The sequence below is a fragment of the Danaus plexippus genome (assembly GCF_018135715.1).
Source record: "Danaus plexippus chromosome 13 unlocalized genomic scaffold, MEX_DaPlex mxdp_15, whole genome shotgun sequence".
In the NCBI taxonomy this organism is placed as follows: domain Eukaryota; kingdom Metazoa; phylum Arthropoda; class Insecta; order Lepidoptera; family Nymphalidae; genus Danaus; species Danaus plexippus.
The window spans coordinates 2,932,825-2,950,139 of record NW_026869849.1 but is presented as its reverse complement, the minus strand read 5'-3'; the positions used below and the strand labels follow the sequence as shown (position 1 = coordinate 2,950,139).

General features: G+C 32.3%; 4 protein-coding genes across 7 annotated transcripts; 3 read left to right on the top strand and 1 right to left on the bottom strand.

The window, feature by feature from the left end:
* Positions 1-176: 176 nt before the first annotated feature.
* On the top strand, positions 177-5,282 carry LOC116770059 (replication factor C subunit 5). Of its 2 annotated transcripts, none has more exons than XM_061527666.1 (8): positions 177-343; positions 442-506; positions 596-723; positions 809-971; positions 3,451-3,610; positions 3,894-4,108; positions 4,222-4,299; positions 5,082-5,282. In XM_061527666.1, exons 1-8 carry the CDS (start codon positions 309-311, stop codon positions 5,153-5,155), a joined length of 918 nt encoding a protein of 305 aa, XP_061383650.1. In that variant the 5' UTR covers positions 177-308; the 3' UTR covers positions 5,156-5,282. The 2 variants fall into 2 exon arrangements, with proteins under 2 accessions (XP_061383650.1, XP_061383649.1); XM_061527665.1 differs by having other exon boundaries at positions 178-343; positions 5,077-5,282.
* Positions 982-3,149, top strand: LOC116770337 (ras-related protein Rab-28-like). The gene is made up of 4 exons (XM_032661776.2): positions 982-1,752; positions 2,195-2,368; positions 2,626-2,859; positions 2,925-3,149. The coding sequence occupies exons 1-4, from the start codon at positions 1,675-1,677 to the stop codon at positions 3,132-3,134; spliced, it is 696 nt and encodes a 231-aa protein (XP_032517667.2). The 5' UTR covers positions 982-1,674; the 3' UTR covers positions 3,135-3,149.
* Positions 5,283-5,392: 110 nt separating the features above from the next.
* On the bottom strand, positions 5,393-15,730 carry LOC116770334 (carboxypeptidase M). Of its 3 annotated transcripts, XR_009753626.1 has the most exons (12): positions 15,566-15,730; positions 13,661-13,760; positions 13,221-13,379; positions 11,976-12,109; positions 11,451-11,587; positions 10,767-10,954; positions 10,085-10,276; positions 9,599-9,717; positions 8,552-8,728; positions 8,246-8,338; positions 7,261-7,396; positions 5,393-5,946 (listed from the first exon to the last, which is right to left on the bottom strand). XR_009753626.1 is itself a non-coding variant. In XM_061527663.1 (11 exons), exons 2-11 carry the CDS (start codon positions 13,758-13,760, stop codon positions 5,824-5,826), a joined length of 1,422 nt encoding a protein of 473 aa, XP_061383647.1. In that variant the 5' UTR covers positions 15,566-15,730; the 3' UTR covers positions 5,395-5,823. The 3 variants fall into 3 exon arrangements, 2 of the variants coding, with proteins under 2 accessions (XP_061383647.1, XP_061383648.1); XM_061527663.1 differs by lacking the exon at positions 7,261-7,396 and having other exon boundaries at positions 5,395-5,946; XM_061527664.1 differs by lacking the exon at positions 5,393-5,946 and having other exon boundaries at positions 7,050-7,396.
* Positions 8,912-9,604, top strand: LOC116770336 (uncharacterized). Its single transcript, XM_032661775.2, has one exon. The coding sequence runs from the start codon at positions 8,995-8,997 to the stop codon at positions 9,586-9,588; it is 594 nt and encodes a 197-aa protein (XP_032517666.2). The 5' UTR covers positions 8,912-8,994; the 3' UTR covers positions 9,589-9,604.
* Positions 15,731-17,315: the final 1,585 nt, after the last annotated feature.

Here is a 17,315-nt window from a genome sequence, read left to right as displayed (position 1 = left end):
GTTAAATTGTTTTTAGTTTATCTATAGCTAAGATTTTCACAATTTTCATAATTATAAAATATCTATATATATTAATTAAACTTACGCGTGAAAAGTAATATTTAGAAAATATACATATTTTGTGTCTGTTTCATTGGTTTAGTTTGTTTTTAAACGTGAATAAAGATTAGAAAAAATCTCAATGTCAAAATATAACTTATTTTGGCGGGTTTGAATTTTTTGTAGTATATTATCGATGTACAGTAAATTATCGAAAAGGACTTAAATTATAGATATTTACCGTGAACTGTGTACCCTTAAATATAAACATGACGGTTGGGGAGGTCGGCAAAAATCTGCCCTGGTAAATGCTTTTTATTATTGAAAAATGTTTTTATTAAATAATTTGGAATTTAAAAGTCGTAAAAGAGACTAGATAAGAAAGTTTTGTTTTGTATTTAGGGTTGAAAAGTACCGTCCATCTAAATTAGAAGATTTAGTATCTCATGATGATATAGTAAAAACTAGTAAGTATCTGGTTCAAAAATTTATTGAAAATACGCAATTGTAATAGATATACTGAGAAAATATTTATGAAAATGTAAATTGTTTTCAGTCAATCAGTTTATGAAGGAGAATCAGTTGCCCCATTTGCTGTTCTATGGTCCACCAGGTACTGGAAAAACATCCACTATATTAGCTTGTGCGAAACAAATGTATACTCCACAACAATTCAATTCTATGGTAAATACACATGGTAAATACACATTATTTATACAGTGCTTGTAATAATCTGAAAGAAGTTTAATGTGGAACTATACCATTTCAGGTTCTAGAATTGAATGCATCAGATGATAGAGGTATAGGTATTGTGAGAGGTCAAATACTAAGTTTTGCTTCAACAAGGACAATATTTAAGGCCGGCCCTAAATTAATCATTCTCGATGAAGCTGATGCCATGACTAATGATGCACAGAACGCTTTAAGAAGAAGTAAGTGGCATTCAGTTACCTAAATTGTCATAATTTTTTTATTATTCTCACATGTGAGGGCGCGGGTTCGAAACCTGGCAAGTACCGATGTGATCTTTTCATAGGTACTTTCTAAGAGTATTTAGACACCACTGACAGACAGTGAAGGAAAACATCATGACGAAACCTGATCTTATAATTTCAAACTATAAGATTGAAATTGCCAACCCGTCTTGAGCAAGTGTGGTGATTAATGCTCTAACCCTCTCCATGTGAGAAGAGGCCTTTGCTTAGCAGTGGGCTTCAATAGGCTGATGATATGATGATAAATTTAAAAAAAAAATACTAGTTTGGTCCATATATATATGGACTGAAGTTTTTTTGAGAACTATGTTTTATAGACTTGCAATAATCTTAATAATAAAATAGGATTTTGATATAAATATGTAGTACTTTAATAAATTAACTGGCTTTACATTTATTCTTAAGAGGTAGCTAATGAATTGATACAAGGAATTCTGTATTGTTGGGTAGCAATCAAGTAAGTATGGCATTCTTCATAGTGTCATGGCAACCACACCATAAACAATACTGACATTGATAAACTGACTGCTTACTTTCTATCTATCCCATACCTGAATTTAGTTTATAAATAAGAACTCATTTGTTGATTAAATTACCAAAAAAAAAAATTAAATCATTATCAATATTAAATATAATAACAATGTCCGACACCGAAGAAGAAGATAATTTAGTGAAATTCATAAAAATTACCCTCGTGGGGGAACCAGCTACAGGAAAGGTGAGTTATGAATAAAAAATTATGCTAGTGATGTTTTAATTATTGGATTATAATTATTTTAGGGCACTCTTAAAGAAATGCAAGGTCCTGTGAGGGTGTGTCATAATCACATTCATACACACTTAATGTTTAATGCTATCATAACAATCTTTCTAGCATTGGAGAATTAAAATAATTCTATTTTGGACACAATTTTTATATAAATGTTAAGATTTAAATACATTGATATAATTAACCGTAATATATATTGTCACAAACAATTAACTGGCTCTGGTAAATTTGATTTATTAAAGACAGTATTTTTTTATTACAATACTAGCAAAAATGTAATATTTTATTTTTTAAATATATTTCATCAAATACCTAGATTTTTATAAGAATAAAGCTTTTATATATGCTAAAGGTATACTAAAATTATTTATTTTATTAAACTCTTTATTAGACTAGTATATGTCGTCGGTTCGTTGGTGCCAATGTTAGTGTTAGTGGCGGTACTCAGGGGGCGGAAGTGACGGCGGCTCAGCTGGCGGGTGTGACGTCACCGCTGCGTCTCTGTGATGTAGCTGGTGCTGCGCTCAACACTGAGATGCTGCCAAACTACTTATTCGACACAGATGTTAGTAGAATTTAGTGAGGCATTGTTTAAATTCAAATATACTCGGACAAATCCAAAGCTGGGGCTGCTGGGATTTGGTCCTGGATGCTTCCACAATTAACACACTTTAGTTGTTAATGTATCTTATTATTTATTTCATAGGAAGTGTTTAATTTTCGAAGTTGTCCAAATTTTACTCAAGTATGTAGTTAAAGTTGAATCAACTTACCAGACCTCGGTTATAAAGGTCTATATTATTGATATACAAATAATTTTAGATACTTATATTTGTGTACGATCTCACGAACTTACAAAGCTTCGAGAGGCTTAAATTATGGATGGAGAAGGTGAAGCAAATCTTGGATTCAGAAAAGAAGAAGCCTTTAATGGCTCTGTTCGGCAACAAATCTGATTTGGAACATCAAAGGGCTGTGAGGTTGTCCTGCGTGCAAAAGTTCGCCTCGGAATATTTCTTAGAAAATTACAAAGGATCTGCCAGGACCGGAGAAACGGTACTAATGGTAAATACACGTCAGCAAAAAAATAAACAAAACTTCCTTAACCCTGTATTTTTCAGATAAGCATATTGTTTTCCAATTTGCTATCGAATCTGCTCGGCATAAAACTGAAATCAGATGTACCTCCGTATAAAAGAATTTTGGACACGCAACTGTCTGAAACCGCGAGCATGTCGCCCAGTGAGGATACAGCCAGCACTCTGATCGTCAATCGTAAAGTGCTGAGGAAAGTACAGAGAAAATCATCTGCAGTTTGTTCCCTTCAATAAAATTTGTACCAACAAGTTTTTGTTTTTTTTTTTATTATATTTTCTACCAATTTATGGATTTTGACGGACAAGTAATGACACCGAGTAGCCATATTTTATAAAATTTATATTGGAATAGCCATAGTATAGACTTTTTTGGTACATTATGTACGGCGATTTGACATACAGATAATATTTTTGTGTACAATTTAAAGGTTTATATATGCCTTTTTGTGTTGGAGGGTTATTTATTAAATTTATCTAAGTACGCGTTATATTCGTCTTTGATTCGTATTTTGAATTAAAATATTAATTGTTCTATCTATTCGTCTTCCAGTAATAGAGAAGTACACAGAGAACGTTCGTTTCTGTATAATATGTAACTACCTCGGGAAGATAATTCCCGCCCTTCAGTCTCGCTGCACCCGTTTCCGGTTCGCCCCTCTCCATCAGAACCAAATCATCCCAAGACTGAAAGATATCGCGGAAAAGGAGAAGTGAGTTATTATGTTTTATTTTATAACTCAGCTGTAATCCTTATTCGATTATTGATTTAATTTTTGCCCATGTGTAAGAACAAAAATTCGTCAATTCCTATGAAAATCAGTTAAATATTTGAGAAGAATAGAGAAACTGTTCGCAAAATCAAAATAATGAATTTAATTAATACCACAAAAAAATATAATATAATATTCTACTTCGTTAGGAAATAATATAATTTCTTTATTAATCATGTAATAGAAATTTATTGTTGTTTTTTTTTTTTAATATATTCCACAGAGTAACAATAACAGAGGACGGTGTTAAGGCCCTGCTCACACTGTCCGGCGGTGATATGCGTAAGGTCCTAAACACATTACAAAGCACGTGGCTCGCATACAAACACGTGGACGAAGACAACGTCTACACCTGTGTGGGACATCCCTTACGGTCAGACATAAATTATATACTGAACTGTCTTCTCAATGAAAATGACTTTGCTGTATGTTTCAAACGTATCCTTTTTATTTACTTCTTATTTAAAATACAGAATTACGTTAACTTTACTTTGATATGTTCTGTATTTCATTGTCTATGTATGCAAAGATTTTCTAAGCAAACCGTTCAGAAATACAAGATCTCAAAATCTCCAAGGGCCTGGCATTAGGAGACATCTTGACAGAAATACATTCGATCATACATAGAGGTAATTAAACATTATTTTTATTCTTAGACGAGACGAAACTTCTCAGTATTTCATGGATTCACCGTGCGGGTGCCGGGTCCATCGCGTTGCAGGAAGAGGAGCTTCCACAGTGCCTGGGACTTGCGACCCAGGTGTAGGTTTAGGGGCCCCTATCTAACGCTCACCTCCACTGTCCAAGCTCTTCTCTCTACCTAACCAAATTTGAAAAGAACTTACTAGGCCTGTCTTCGAAGTACGTACTAAGAATGAATCGATGTCAGTTCTGGACAGGCCCAAGTCTAGTAGGTTGTAGAGAGATCTAGCTGTTATGCCTCTCGCTCCCACTTCTACCGCATACAAATTTACGAAGAAACTATTCTTAGTGAGTTCGTTTGTGAGCTGGTAATGTTTATTGACTTTGATGGCGTGATCTTTGGGGATGTTGGCTTCCCAAGGAACCGTGAATTCTATTAACACAACGCGCCTTAAAATTCGCGAATATAAAGATAAATAAATAGGCAAATAACGTAGATCCAATCTTTTTTGACGTTACTGATCAGCTGGTTATCTACCTGGTCGAAATCATTTAAAAAGCTATTTACTATTCCTTCTAAGGATGGAGTAGGACCTATATAACCTGTCTTACGACCGAGACATTTAAATGGAGCATTTTACGTAACCGTAGAAACGCATCGACCGCCTAACGATAGTCCCGGATCGTAGGAGGTACATGTTGTAGGCCGCCGCTTATTTGTTTCGCATTATTTAAACAATGTGTTGGATCATAATGTGTTTCAGTAAAGTTCCCGCCGGATGTTCTAATAACGCTTCTCGTGAAGATGGCGGACTCCGAGGCGAGGCTCGCGAGCGGTTGTAACGAGCGTATCGAATTGGCAGCTTTAATATCCGCCTTTCAGCTTTGTAAGGAAAAAATAAATGTGAACGAACTGGCATGTTAATATTGTAATGTATTTTTTTTAATAACATCATTATGTATACCTTTAGTTGTTTTTTTTTCTTTTTTAAGAAACCCATGAAATAGATTAGACATTATGATTTGTTTTTTTTTCAGGAAATTGTTAATTGGTAATATTGTGTAATAAAAATCTTTTCGCTTAACATTTTTTATTTAAATAAATTATGCATGCTTAACTTGAATATATTTACAAGAGCTGTTAAATAAAATAATGTCGGACATTATTAATGTGACATTTTCTTCAAAGTATTGTTTAAATAATGAAAATGTCAAAAACTATTAAATAGTGTAAGAGGCACAAAATATGATCTTGCTACCTTGACAATTACTACCTTGAAAGGTTTCTGTTGTGTGTAAATAAATTAAAAGATAATAAAATACTATTGCAGTCTTACATCGAAATTATAAAGTGTTTAATGATTACTTATAACTATTCGGTAGGTACGTACTAGTACTCTGAAATTGCACTACATAGGAGTGAATTTCAACTGTAGACGAAATGACGAATGTGATCTCAAGTATCAACATAGCGTTATTACATAATAAATAACAATCATACGATGAAGGACCTAGCCAAATATATTAGATACGAAACTGTTGATGGAATTAGTGAATGTTGAGAACAGACCCGGCGCGGGCGGTGGCGGCGGGCGCGGTGCTGGCCGGTAGTAAGGACCCCCGCCATCGATACGCTGAAAAAGTTTGACAGCTTTTGAATATGACATTCATAGACATTAGAATGTCATCTACTTACCTTTTTTATTTTTGAAAATGGAACACCACAGATCATGCATTGTAATAAAAAGTATTAGAAAAAAATATAGGAAGTGTTTCTAAATAATTTATTCTGGCGGTATTGAAAATATGTATAAATATTTTGAGTCTGTATAAGTATTAAAACAAATTATATACATTATATGCACAACAGTGTATGTACATGCTGAAACGTTGCAGGATGCAATCATGCAATATATACATATATATACCTACTATTAATGAAAGAGTTAAAACAAAAACAACCGATTTTAAACAGAAAATTATTAATTAATAAATATTTCCTTTTGTAAATGTTCTTCTAGAATTAATGTAACTGTTAAAATCTATTAAAATATACTCTATAAAAATATTATATAATGCCATCAAATCAAAATCTTACGTACAAACTTAATGCTTTCATATTTCTATTTGAAATCGGTTCATAATAGAGATTATACTACAGGTATAATTACTTACTCTTAGTCACGGTGTTGGCTGGATTTTCTTGATATTTATATAGCATTAAAAGTAAGATCCGAGAAAATTCCATTATATTTCTTAGTAAGCATAAAATAGACTTAAATAATATTTACACCGAAAATTATTACAGTATTTACATATGTTTTCTTAAACAGAAGCATTAATTTAGGTGAGTGATAAAATTATTAAACAGATAATTAATAATAAAGTACTTTTTACATTTAGTTTTGTACATTTAACATCGGGTTTCAGACAATAAACAGTTTTTCCAGGTAAATATTACAATCTCATCATCAGACTATACGAGACAGTATTGAATTTATCATGAACATACCTGTCTTTATACTATCATGTGCCAAGATTTATTAACGACGAACTGAAAACTGAATGTGTTTAGTTTGAAGACGAGAATTCTTGGTTTGTATAGAGATATTTAAACATGGAAATAGCCTTTAATTTTTTATGTATTTATTATATGTATGAATGTAATTATTTGCAACGGATTATTCCGTAATAATATTTACGTTTAGGAATTTACATTTGTTTTTTTTTTCAATTATTATATTTCAATAAATAATTTGAACACTACTTTATAAGTGTTGCCATATTAAAAAGAACGAGTAGAAGCAATTCTTCAGATCTCATATACATATAAACTTCACAAAATTTTTATCATTAATTATGAAGAAACTTTTACGCTTATGGGTGATGACGAATGATGATATAATTGGAGGTGATAACTTGATATGATTAGCATTACAATAACATACAGCTAGATCCCATAGAAAATGCTCGTTTCGTCTGTTATGTTTGGGTATTTTTTATTTAATCCTTGGGAAAGGCCACGGATTTCTTCGTCGCAGTTGTTTTGGTTAGTGGTGCGCGCGTACTCAGGCTCACGTGCCCCTATAGTGCGACTATATTACAATTTGTGGCTTTATATTGCATTATAACTAAGGGTATTAGAAATCATGTAATCATTGCAACTAAGATTATTGAAGATATATTTTGGAGGAACCAAAGTTTGTAGACAAAATGCATGTAAAAATATACTGTGTGTCATCCACAACTATTATTATTTGAGAGTCCCATTCCATTAACGGCTCCGTTTGGTGCAATAACTACTAAATATTAGGTATTATTTTCTTAAGGCATTTTAAAATATCATGATATTTATTGTCTAGTAAGATAGCATGACATTTTATATATATATAAACTCTTATATACATTACAAAATATATAATAAAATTTTGTTAACATATTTCAAAACAAATTTTTAATGATCAGCCATGAGGCAATAAGTTGAGGTAATTAATGGACTGGGACCCTAAAACCTATTTTGTTGGTTATTAGGGTTTACTAAACTAAACAGCCATACATCCTAATACATCGCTCTATATGATTATTTTTCTCACGTTATATCTGACAGCTCGTGATCCCATCCTCATACACAGGTGTTTGTGTGATGCCATTACGTAAAGACAGACAAAATTCTATAAAACGAACCTACAGACTATGAAACCCAGCATTCATAATAAAATTAAAAAAAAAAAAAATTAATACAAATATAACGGTTGGATACCTAAATTCAATTAGATAATAAATTAATTAGTAAAACCTCTTTTGGGCCCGTTTCCATGTACTACTGAACATATGTTTAGGGGAAATATTAACTAAATTCTTCCACCATTAATAATATTTGTAAATTAGAATCACTTGATACATGATGTAAATGCTAAAATGTAATGAACTCACCTTGGCGGAATGCAGCGTTACGTTCAACAGAGTGGGGTGGCTGTCTATGACGAAGAATTCTACTTCTTGTGGTAAATACCCATCGGCTCCGACCTTGTTCAATAAAAATACATTACTATAATACCATATAAACGTATTAATTCTTTTAGCAGGTTCTGCATTTTTTAGTCTGAAAAGCACCTATATCCTTTTTTCTCAAATTAAAAATGAAAAATTCGTAATTTTTTTAACACTTATATATGTAGATATTCAAAATCACTAAAATTTATTCAATTTTTTTATTCTAGCTGCATGTTTTGAACTCACCTCTAGTCTATAAGTTCCAGGGAGTAGTATACGCCAGAATTCTCCGTATTTAGTTGTATGGAACGTGACCTCGCGTCCTTTAACCTTGATCGAAGCCTTTTCCACCGGGTTACCGTGTTCGTCCATCACGAACCCGTGGGCGCCGCGGTGGGCTTCAGCTAGATACTTTATAAGCGCCTGGAATAATACATGGAATTAATTAATCTATTTATTTTCTGGTGCTCTTTGAGGTTTACAGATTTATATTATGTTAGAAAAGAAATCTAATAGTCCTTTCGGAAAACCCAATGGTAATCTTAGATATTGTTTGGATAATTTCATATATTTTATGTTGTTATGTTTTTCGATATCTCGTATCTTATCATGTTCGTGTGAAGATATGTATGTGGATTTATTGAAAATATTTCATTTACTGAGGTTGATTCAAAGCTAAAACTTTTGAGATGTTTGTTAAATTTGTTGTTTTATTGTGCTGCTTGATGTCAGTCTATGGCGATGCGAGAGTTGCTGTAGCTAATCTGGTTTCTTTGAATGCTACTGGGAGCATATATTTCACTGAGACGGATGGCGGTTTGCGAGTTCAGGGTAAGATAACAGGTCTTAAACCCGGATTATATGGATTCCATGTACACGAACTTGGAGATACCAGCACGTGCGACGCCACGGGACCTCACTTTAACCCTGATGGAACCAATCACGGCGATAGAGTGCATGACGTACGACATGTTGGTGATTTAGGGAATGTGGAGTTCGTGTCAAATGTTACTGAAAACGTTGCTGTGGTGGATTTTGTAGATGGACTTATATCACTACACGGACGGAACAGCATTTTGGGAAGAGCATTAGTTCTTCATGAACAGAAAGACGATTTAGGTCTTGGTGGACACAACACTTCCTTGACCACGGGAAATGCAGGGGCAAGGCTGGCGTGCAGTACTATCGGGATTCACTCCGGGAATTGGAATTCCGGGATATCCATACATCCCTCCGTATTGCTGCTTGTCTATGGATTATTTATAATTTATTTTAAATATTAGTTTTTGTTACCTGTTTGTTATCCTGCCAGTATTTCGGTAGCTCATGAGCCAGCGGATATTTGCAGCATGAGATCTCTAGAGTAATTTCCATACATCCATGCCACAGGTAGTTGTAGTCTTGCATTCCGCCTGTGTGATAAATATACAAGGATAGTTGTATTATAATATTATTAAACAACTGTTATATAAATCATAAAATCCAATCGTGGCTCTTAATTGATAACAACTGTGTATTATTGATTTATACATTTCTTAATGATAAATAAATTTTTATAATAAAAATAAATAAATTATTTTATTTCTATGACATTGACGTGTTCTTTATTATTTAGGATTATATGAATAAAATTGTGTTTGGGTAATCATTCTTTATTAAATCTCTCAGAATCTTTATTTGCTTTCTTTAAATCTACATATTCTTTTGCCATTTATGGATGTATAGTTATTATAACAAATTAATGTTATAAGTATAAAGAGTCTGTGTACAGTTTTTTACCTGTCAGTGGATACCAGGCCGCGCCATTAGTGATTCCGTTATCAAACTTGGGTGATCCGGATTTGCAAGAGACTCCTCGGGACATCTTGTCGTGGTTGCTGGAGTACACGCGGGCCAAGTGCTGGAAGACGTCATCATCGGGCGATACCGACGGACTGTGCGCGTAGCTTTGGAAAACTGCGTTCAGGGGATATGTGGGGGAAAGGACTGTTAGTTACATTTTAAAATATGTGAGAACTTTAAAATAACTATGGCAAAAAGGCTTTCATTATAAATATATTTATATTATACTTCACCCGAGCAAAGAACGGACGACCTGCAAATCCCTTTTGGTAGCATTAACAGAGATGTTTGTATTGTCATTAAATTATTAAATACGAGCTGTTTTGTTAACAAAAAAAGTAACAAGAACGTACTGCTATTAAAAATAGGTTCTATTTCTAAGAATTACAAAAAAAATCTAACAAAAATAATTATGAAAATTATTGCGATTTAAAAGATATATTTTATTCATTTTATATAGCAGTACCCGCTTTATAGTTTTGTAAGTAGTCTCTAGCAGATTTTTATTCGTCATGTATAAGTGAATCTGACTTATCCAAAGTTTGCAGTAATTAAAGAATGATGGACAAATAATTCAAGCGTCAATAGGAGTTACAATTATGTTGTAATATATAGTTACTAGCGCTGGGCGTGTTGTCGTAAGGGTAGGAGGCGACCAGGGCGCCGCCGTGTAGCGATCCTGATAGTACGAACTGTATCTTGCTTATCCATTCCTTTACAGCTTCCGTCTCCGGTTGAGGCTGCTTCGTGTTCCGTTTGAAGAAATCCGGGAAGTTACGGTTCAAGTCGTAGCGACGGGCGTTGTGCCTTCATCAACGAGTTTATGAGTATTACAATCTAATAATAAGCTAACAGTTCGGAAATTACTTTGAGTTGATTGTGATAGATAACACAACTCGAAAAATAAAAATCCTTGTACGCTGTGATTTATTATTTTCTTATGAAATAAATATATTTTCCTATCTTTTAGGTAAGTTGTAAACGAGCCTCGGAATGTGTTATAATTTGTTCAAACCTACAAAACAAGTTTAATATTGTAATCATAAATTTACACCGTTATGACCCACATATACTACAGCAAACAATTTTATAATAGTATAAGTTTATGGCATACAAATAGTAATCTGATGAATTTCGATATTATAACTTCAAGCTCTGATTTTTTTCAATTGTAAAAAAATATGGCGCACACGCCGTTATTGTTTGCAGATTGTGTTATGAAATGACGCTTAGTTTTGTATACAATAAACAACTACTCATAAAAAAAAAAACAGATTATAAAAATAACACAATAGCAACGTACCTGCCATGAATGGTGTCACACTGTCCTTCACGAGATATGAGAAAACCATCAGGGTTCATCGATGGCATCAAATGTATGCGTGTGTTGTCTAATAACCATTTTATGTAGGAATCCGTCTCGTAGGAAGTCACTAAGTACTGCAAAGATGAAATACCGTTATAATTATTAACTTTTCATGAATTGTATTTTTATTTATAAGTAACATATATTTATGTTGTGAGTCATAAATACTGCAAGTATTGCTGTATTAATAGAGAAAAAGTGTGGTACCGATTAAAGAACATAAGTTTTTTAAAGTTACACACAGAAGAAAACATTTTGAAACTATTAATTATATATCTATGACATTAGTTATGTTAAACATTTTAGGTACTGGTAATGATTATTCTGAAAATACAGATATTAGAATACATGACACTACATGAAGCATATTTTTCGTACAAAACTTAGAATCTAATCAAAAAGTTTTACCTCCACCAGCGTAGTTACATAACATTTTTTTTTACATTTTTAAAGATTTATTACCTGTATAAGATGTAAAAGCATCTCCCTTCCGACAGCTTCGTTGCCGTGTATATTGGCTACGTATTTGACATCTGGCTTGCCAATCATATGCTCATAGGGCGATGCCGACACCACCATCACCCAGAGATCTCGACCTGGCATTTAGCATTTATATAAAACCTGCGCTACGTCACGTTGGCAGAATATTCCGTGATCATTACAGATGATAAAAATTAAAAGTAAAGATATTTAATGAAATTTGCAGCTTTTCACGGTACGGCTTTTTATGAATACATATATAATATCTCATAGAAATACGTTTAAATAACCGTATTTCTTGCTTTTATTACAACATTAAACCAAACGACTGTAAAATAGTAACTCCTGTATAATCTTTCCCACTCAGTTTAGTTCTTGGCGTGTAAAGTAAGTGATGATAATTCAACCGTTCAGTACTTAACACGTTATAATCAAACCGGAAGTAGCCTTATCTAGAATCATTGCATTTCCAATAAGGAAATAAGTACAAGTCTTTTTAAAAAAATATTTTCTAATTGTGTTTGAAATTAATTATATATATATATATCTAGAATTTGAGATATGATTTTATAAAGAATTATTAAGTGGGAAGCCGTAAGATCCTGTTTTGTTATGATTTCGGTGCGAGAGTCCGCTATTTTAAAAACTGGCTTAAGATTGGGTGAGGAACAACCTACGTCCAACACATCTTCTTAATTAATCTGTATGCTTAGGACAAGTTTGCGCTACCACTCTACATACGAAGAGTTTTCCCCTTCTCATTGAATAACTTTCATTAATACCGTGATGAGTGAAGATTTATAAATGAAAAATGGTAAAAGCTCCGTATGTTTCGATGCTAATTTAAGCTGCCTTACCCAATATTGACAGTGGTTGCTCTCAGTAATAATAAAAGTTATTATTAAAGACAATTTTTTTGTCTGTATTTTTCATATAATTATTTTCTATGAAGGTATGACTATATACGCTATAGAAAAAAATATACGCTATGGATGCATAAATTTATAAAAGTGAAGTCAACTAAACTATAAACTCCAAAGATAGGTCCAATATCGTGAATGTAAATTAATGATCCAGAATTTAGCAGGATAATTGATAAGGCTGTAAACAATTTAGCTATCTGTAAAGGAGAGTGCAACTAATGCGAAACATCCAAAACTAGTATCCAATATCGTCAAAAAAAATTTAAAAGCCATTGATTAAGAATCCAGTGTGATAAGGTCTTACCTTGGACGGACTTTCCTATGGAGTAGAGCGCTGTGAGCGCTGGATATCTGGCGGAGACGGCCCGCAGGTAGCGTGTCATCTCCTCGTGGTCATGGTATTTGTACTGCAGCTCAGTACCGACATCACGAGACTCCACATCGCTAGGGTTGGTTGCGTCATCTGAAATAACGATGTGAGAAGGAAATCGCTACTACACGAGAGCTCTTTAACTATGGTATTAACTTACTCATTCGCTTTCATTTATATCAAATAAAAAAACGAAAAGTTGATACCTTAGTTCCTAAGCCTTTATTTCATTATTTAGCTTAAGATATAATTAACGTTCCGGCGATATAAAAATAGTATTAGTCAGCTAATTAATGGACTTTAAAAAGGCTTTTTAAAGAATATACTCTTCTTTTTTCTACAATTTCGTCAAAAAATCCTAAATTACACTTTACCTTCTGTAAAACTTGATCCGGGAGAATATTGTCCGTGAGATGTTTTAAATATAAGTAGCAACAGGAAAACCCTTGAGAGGGATTTTGTACACTGGAACATCTAGAACAGAAGCCGACAAAAAAGTGTTTTTTTATTTAATTAATGTTACTTTAATTTAATAATAAAGTTTGAAGCTGCTTTTAAAAGATAAAATTGTTGTATTACTTCTATTAGATTCTTCATAGAATTTTTTTTCTATGTGAATTTAGTCTTGCTAGTAATATCTTTTATATTTTTTTTACATTGATAACAATTTATAGACGGATGTGTTTATTAGTCTGATATACAAGGGAGATGTATTACTGAATCTTTTATTCTTTATTTAAAAAGATAAAATTTCAGGTATAAAATAACTATTTATATGTACATTATATTATTAATAATAATAAATATATTTTAATTTCCTTATTCATTCCAAAAAATGTTTTATTTTTATTTAGCGCAAGTGTTTTTTAAATTAATTTAGTCCAAAATTAACACACAAAGTGTATGAAGCATTTGTTTCCGTTCCTTTGAATATTTAAGGCTTTCTTTTTAATATTATAATGGATCAGTGGAGTTGCGCGGGCGCAACCGGTCCACTTGAAGGTCACTGGGTCAGTGGACCAAACTAGTGCATCGACTTCCAAATTCAAAATATACAAGCGACCACAACATTACACGTACAGAATTAGTATTTGAAAGAAATTGTTTTCTAATTGGTTATTATATTTTATAGCATGGTTTCCACAATATAATTCTAAATAAGAATATTATATTGTTTTCCGACGGATGCAAAAAAGGCGGCGTTGGGATTTTGCCCAATTTACGGTAAAAAAAAAATAAAAAAAAACTATCAATAACTTTGGCTGTAAGTTAAAATGAATTCTTAAAATTGTGACGACCTTCGTAAGAGATGAACAAATAAAAAATAAATTAACGATATAATAGGATATTAAAGCAATACAATATTAATACTTATTAACACAAAAATATTGTAATGTTATTTAAAAACAAAACCTTTTTTTGTACACCCATTTTCAACAGTGGCATACAAAGGTTTTTCGTTACAATACTTTCTTTACGATATGTACATTGATGAGTAATAACTTAAGCAATTTAAAAACTTTCATTTTCGAAAAAAAAATTATAAAATAAGTAATAACGAAATTATCAAAAGTATTTATATATATATTTTTTTATATAAATATTATAGAATTTTTCGAATAATTTGATGTCAGTAAAAAAACTATTAGAATAAAATGGGCGTGAAATAAATCTTAAAAAAATGGATAACAACGAAATTAAGGAGAATTCTCATGACGGTTGAGGCGTCGTTTTAAAACACTTTGTTCAGTGAAAGTTTTTCGATTTTAATCTTCGTATGACACCGCAATGTTGACAATACCTACATTGGTTCTTTATTACGATTTATTCTGGTTTTTCCTTAAGGTGATATCCTGTTATGGCGTCAAATATTTTTTAGTATATAATATTATTAACATATGAGTTTTGAGTTTGATTCATTGATATCGTACTGACAGGTCCAAAGAAATTGGACTGTAAATCGTATTAAGGTATGCTATATGAAGTATTATTAAAATTAATATAGAAATAATCCTTATATTAAATTAAATATTTTTTAATTCCAGTTATAAACGTGTACTAAATGTATTTGACGAACTTCATTAATACTCTACCGGTTTTAAGTTGTCTCCTATACAATTACTTTTCAATGTTTTATTTCTAGGTCATTTGTGTAAAAAACAAATCTAAAGATTGAGATAATATAAAGATTCTTTAATATAAAGAACTTTTTAAAGAGTTATAACTTAAAGTATTTAAAAATAACGTGTCCATACATGAAGTATAAAAACTAAACATACCTTAAATGTACCGAAGTCGTTCACTTGTAATAGTAATATTGGCTATCATTTAAAAGTTAGTATTTGAGTAACTATTTGGAATGTATCCGCGCGGGTAAGTTATGTTGGCGGGGCAGCTCGGACTTGGTCCTTGCCAGTTGACGACCGACACCCGACTGGCGGCTGGCTGTGAAGACTTGCTGGCCCATGCCCACCGCCACCCAACCATGAACCAAGCACGCCAACATCTGCGTCATACAGCCAGCCTTATTACCGTAAAGTGCTTTCTCTCAGAGCACGACTTCTAAAACTACTCCTAATTCCAACCAATAAGGTTTACTTCTTCATTTTCAAGGTTCGAAATTTTTATATATTGCAATTGTTTCTCTACAGCGCTCTGTATAAAAGTTATTTTTCGCTAAAGTTTTCCTGTGACGTAGAGTTTCCGCCTTACGTCTCGTTTGGCACTTTTCCCGCTGATAGTTTCTTTCTCAATTACAAGACATTCAATATGTGAAAATACTAAGTGAAACTTAAGTAGAGTAACTTCATTGTGTATATTTATTAACCTGTAACATATGTTATACAATGAAACTAAGTAAAAATAATAACATTGAATTTAAAGAGATTTTTGAGAACAATGAATAGAAATTTAGGTGATGTTTTATATTTATTGATATTAATTAATCGTAATAATTTAAACTACATAAAGAGATTTTTAAATAACATACTTTTTTTGGCGTAAGAACAAACGTCTGATATCGTTGAAGAAAAATGTCATAAAACGTGTACCATAAATAGTGTAAAATTGTTATACTTTATTTATTAAATACTGTATCAATGTTTTTAAACGGATAATCCTTAAAACGTTTGGTTTTGAGGTTTAGCAAAATAATCTCGCTCTATTGAAATAAAAATGTTTTGTTAATTATACATTATCCTGGTTCCTGATAGCTCAGTTTTTGGTTGGAACGTTATCCCAAAGATTGCGGGTTCGAATATTGCTTGTGTTTAAAAATTTACATTCTTAATTTTTAATTTAAAATTTATAGGTGACTACAGCTCGAACATGGGCTGGCTCGACCGGGGAAGTACCACCCTTTCACAGAAGATCAGCGTGACGTAGCCTTTTCTGCCATTTCCCGATTTCCACCCCTCCCTTTTCCTCAACAACTAAGGTTGGCAAAGCATCCGCAACATCTATGTTGCGGATGTCAGTGGGCGATGGTCACTAATGCCCATCAAGTAGGCCGTCTGTTCGTTTGCCACCTTTCACATTTAAAAAAAATTAATATAAAAATTTTAAATTATAGTTGAATAAAATTTTTACAAACTTCTAACTGATTCTAATGAAATGATATTTAAATAATTTGTATATCTTACAATGTAACAAAAAAGAATTATATTTTTAAGCCTTTTTTTGCTTTTAACTAAAATTAAATTAAACATTGATTTGAATAGATTTTTTTATGTATAAATATGGTATCATTTTATATAAATATGGTCTATGTATAGTTAAAGAGGCCTTGTCCTATATATAATATTTAATTGAAGGTCTGGCCAGCCTCGGTATCGGCAGCAAACTCACATCCCTGGCGGATATGGGTCAAGGTGAAAAAGTTCTATTTCCAACAAATACCACATCCAATTAAACAAACAAGCTTCACTTAACGAGTCCATCAAGTTGCGCCTGACCTTAAACTTTTTTTTTATTATATATATTTCTGAACGCTGAAGTTTTTCTCCACACTCTTGAATCATGAAAGTCTAA

Excerpts from the sequence above, each read along its gene's own strand:
- LOC116770336 (XM_032661775.2), top strand. The coding sequence starts at position 8,995 with ATGTTTGTTAAATTTGTTGTTTTATTGTGCTGCTTGATGTCAGTCTAT.
- LOC116770337 (XM_032661776.2), top strand. The coding sequence starts at position 1,675 with ATGTCCGACACCGAAGAAGAAGATAATTTAGTGAAATTCATAAAAATT. Across the intron at positions 2,369-2,625 it reads ACTACTTATTCGACACAGAT|ATACTTATATTTGTGTACGA; the intron begins GTTAGTAGAATT and ends AAATAATTTTAG. Across the intron at positions 2,860-2,924 it reads CTGCCAGGACCGGAGAAACG|ATAAGCATATTGTTTTCCAA; the intron begins GTACTAATGGTA and ends TGTATTTTTCAG.
- LOC116770059 (XM_061527665.1), top strand. The coding sequence starts at position 309 with ATGACGGTTGGGGAGGTCGGCAAAAATCTGCCCTG. Across the intron at positions 724-808 it reads CACAACAATTCAATTCTATG|GTTCTAGAATTGAATGCATC; the intron begins GTAAATACACAT and ends ATACCATTTCAG. Across the intron at positions 4,109-4,221 it reads CTTTGCTGTATGTTTCAAAC|AAATACAAGATCTCAAAATC; the intron begins GTATCCTTTTTA and ends CAAACCGTTCAG.
- LOC116770334 (XM_061527663.1), bottom strand. The coding sequence starts at position 13,760 with ATGTTCCAGTGTACAAAATCCCTCTCAAGGGTTTTCCTGTTGCTACTT. Across the intron at positions 10,955-11,450 it reads TGTGACACCATTCATGGCAG|GCACAACGCCCGTCGCTACG; the intron begins GTACGTTGCTAT and ends TCGTTGATGAAG. Across the intron at positions 9,718-10,084 it reads GGCCTGGTATCCACTGACAG|GCGGAATGCAAGACTACAAC; the intron begins GTAAAAAACTGT and ends TTTATCACACAG.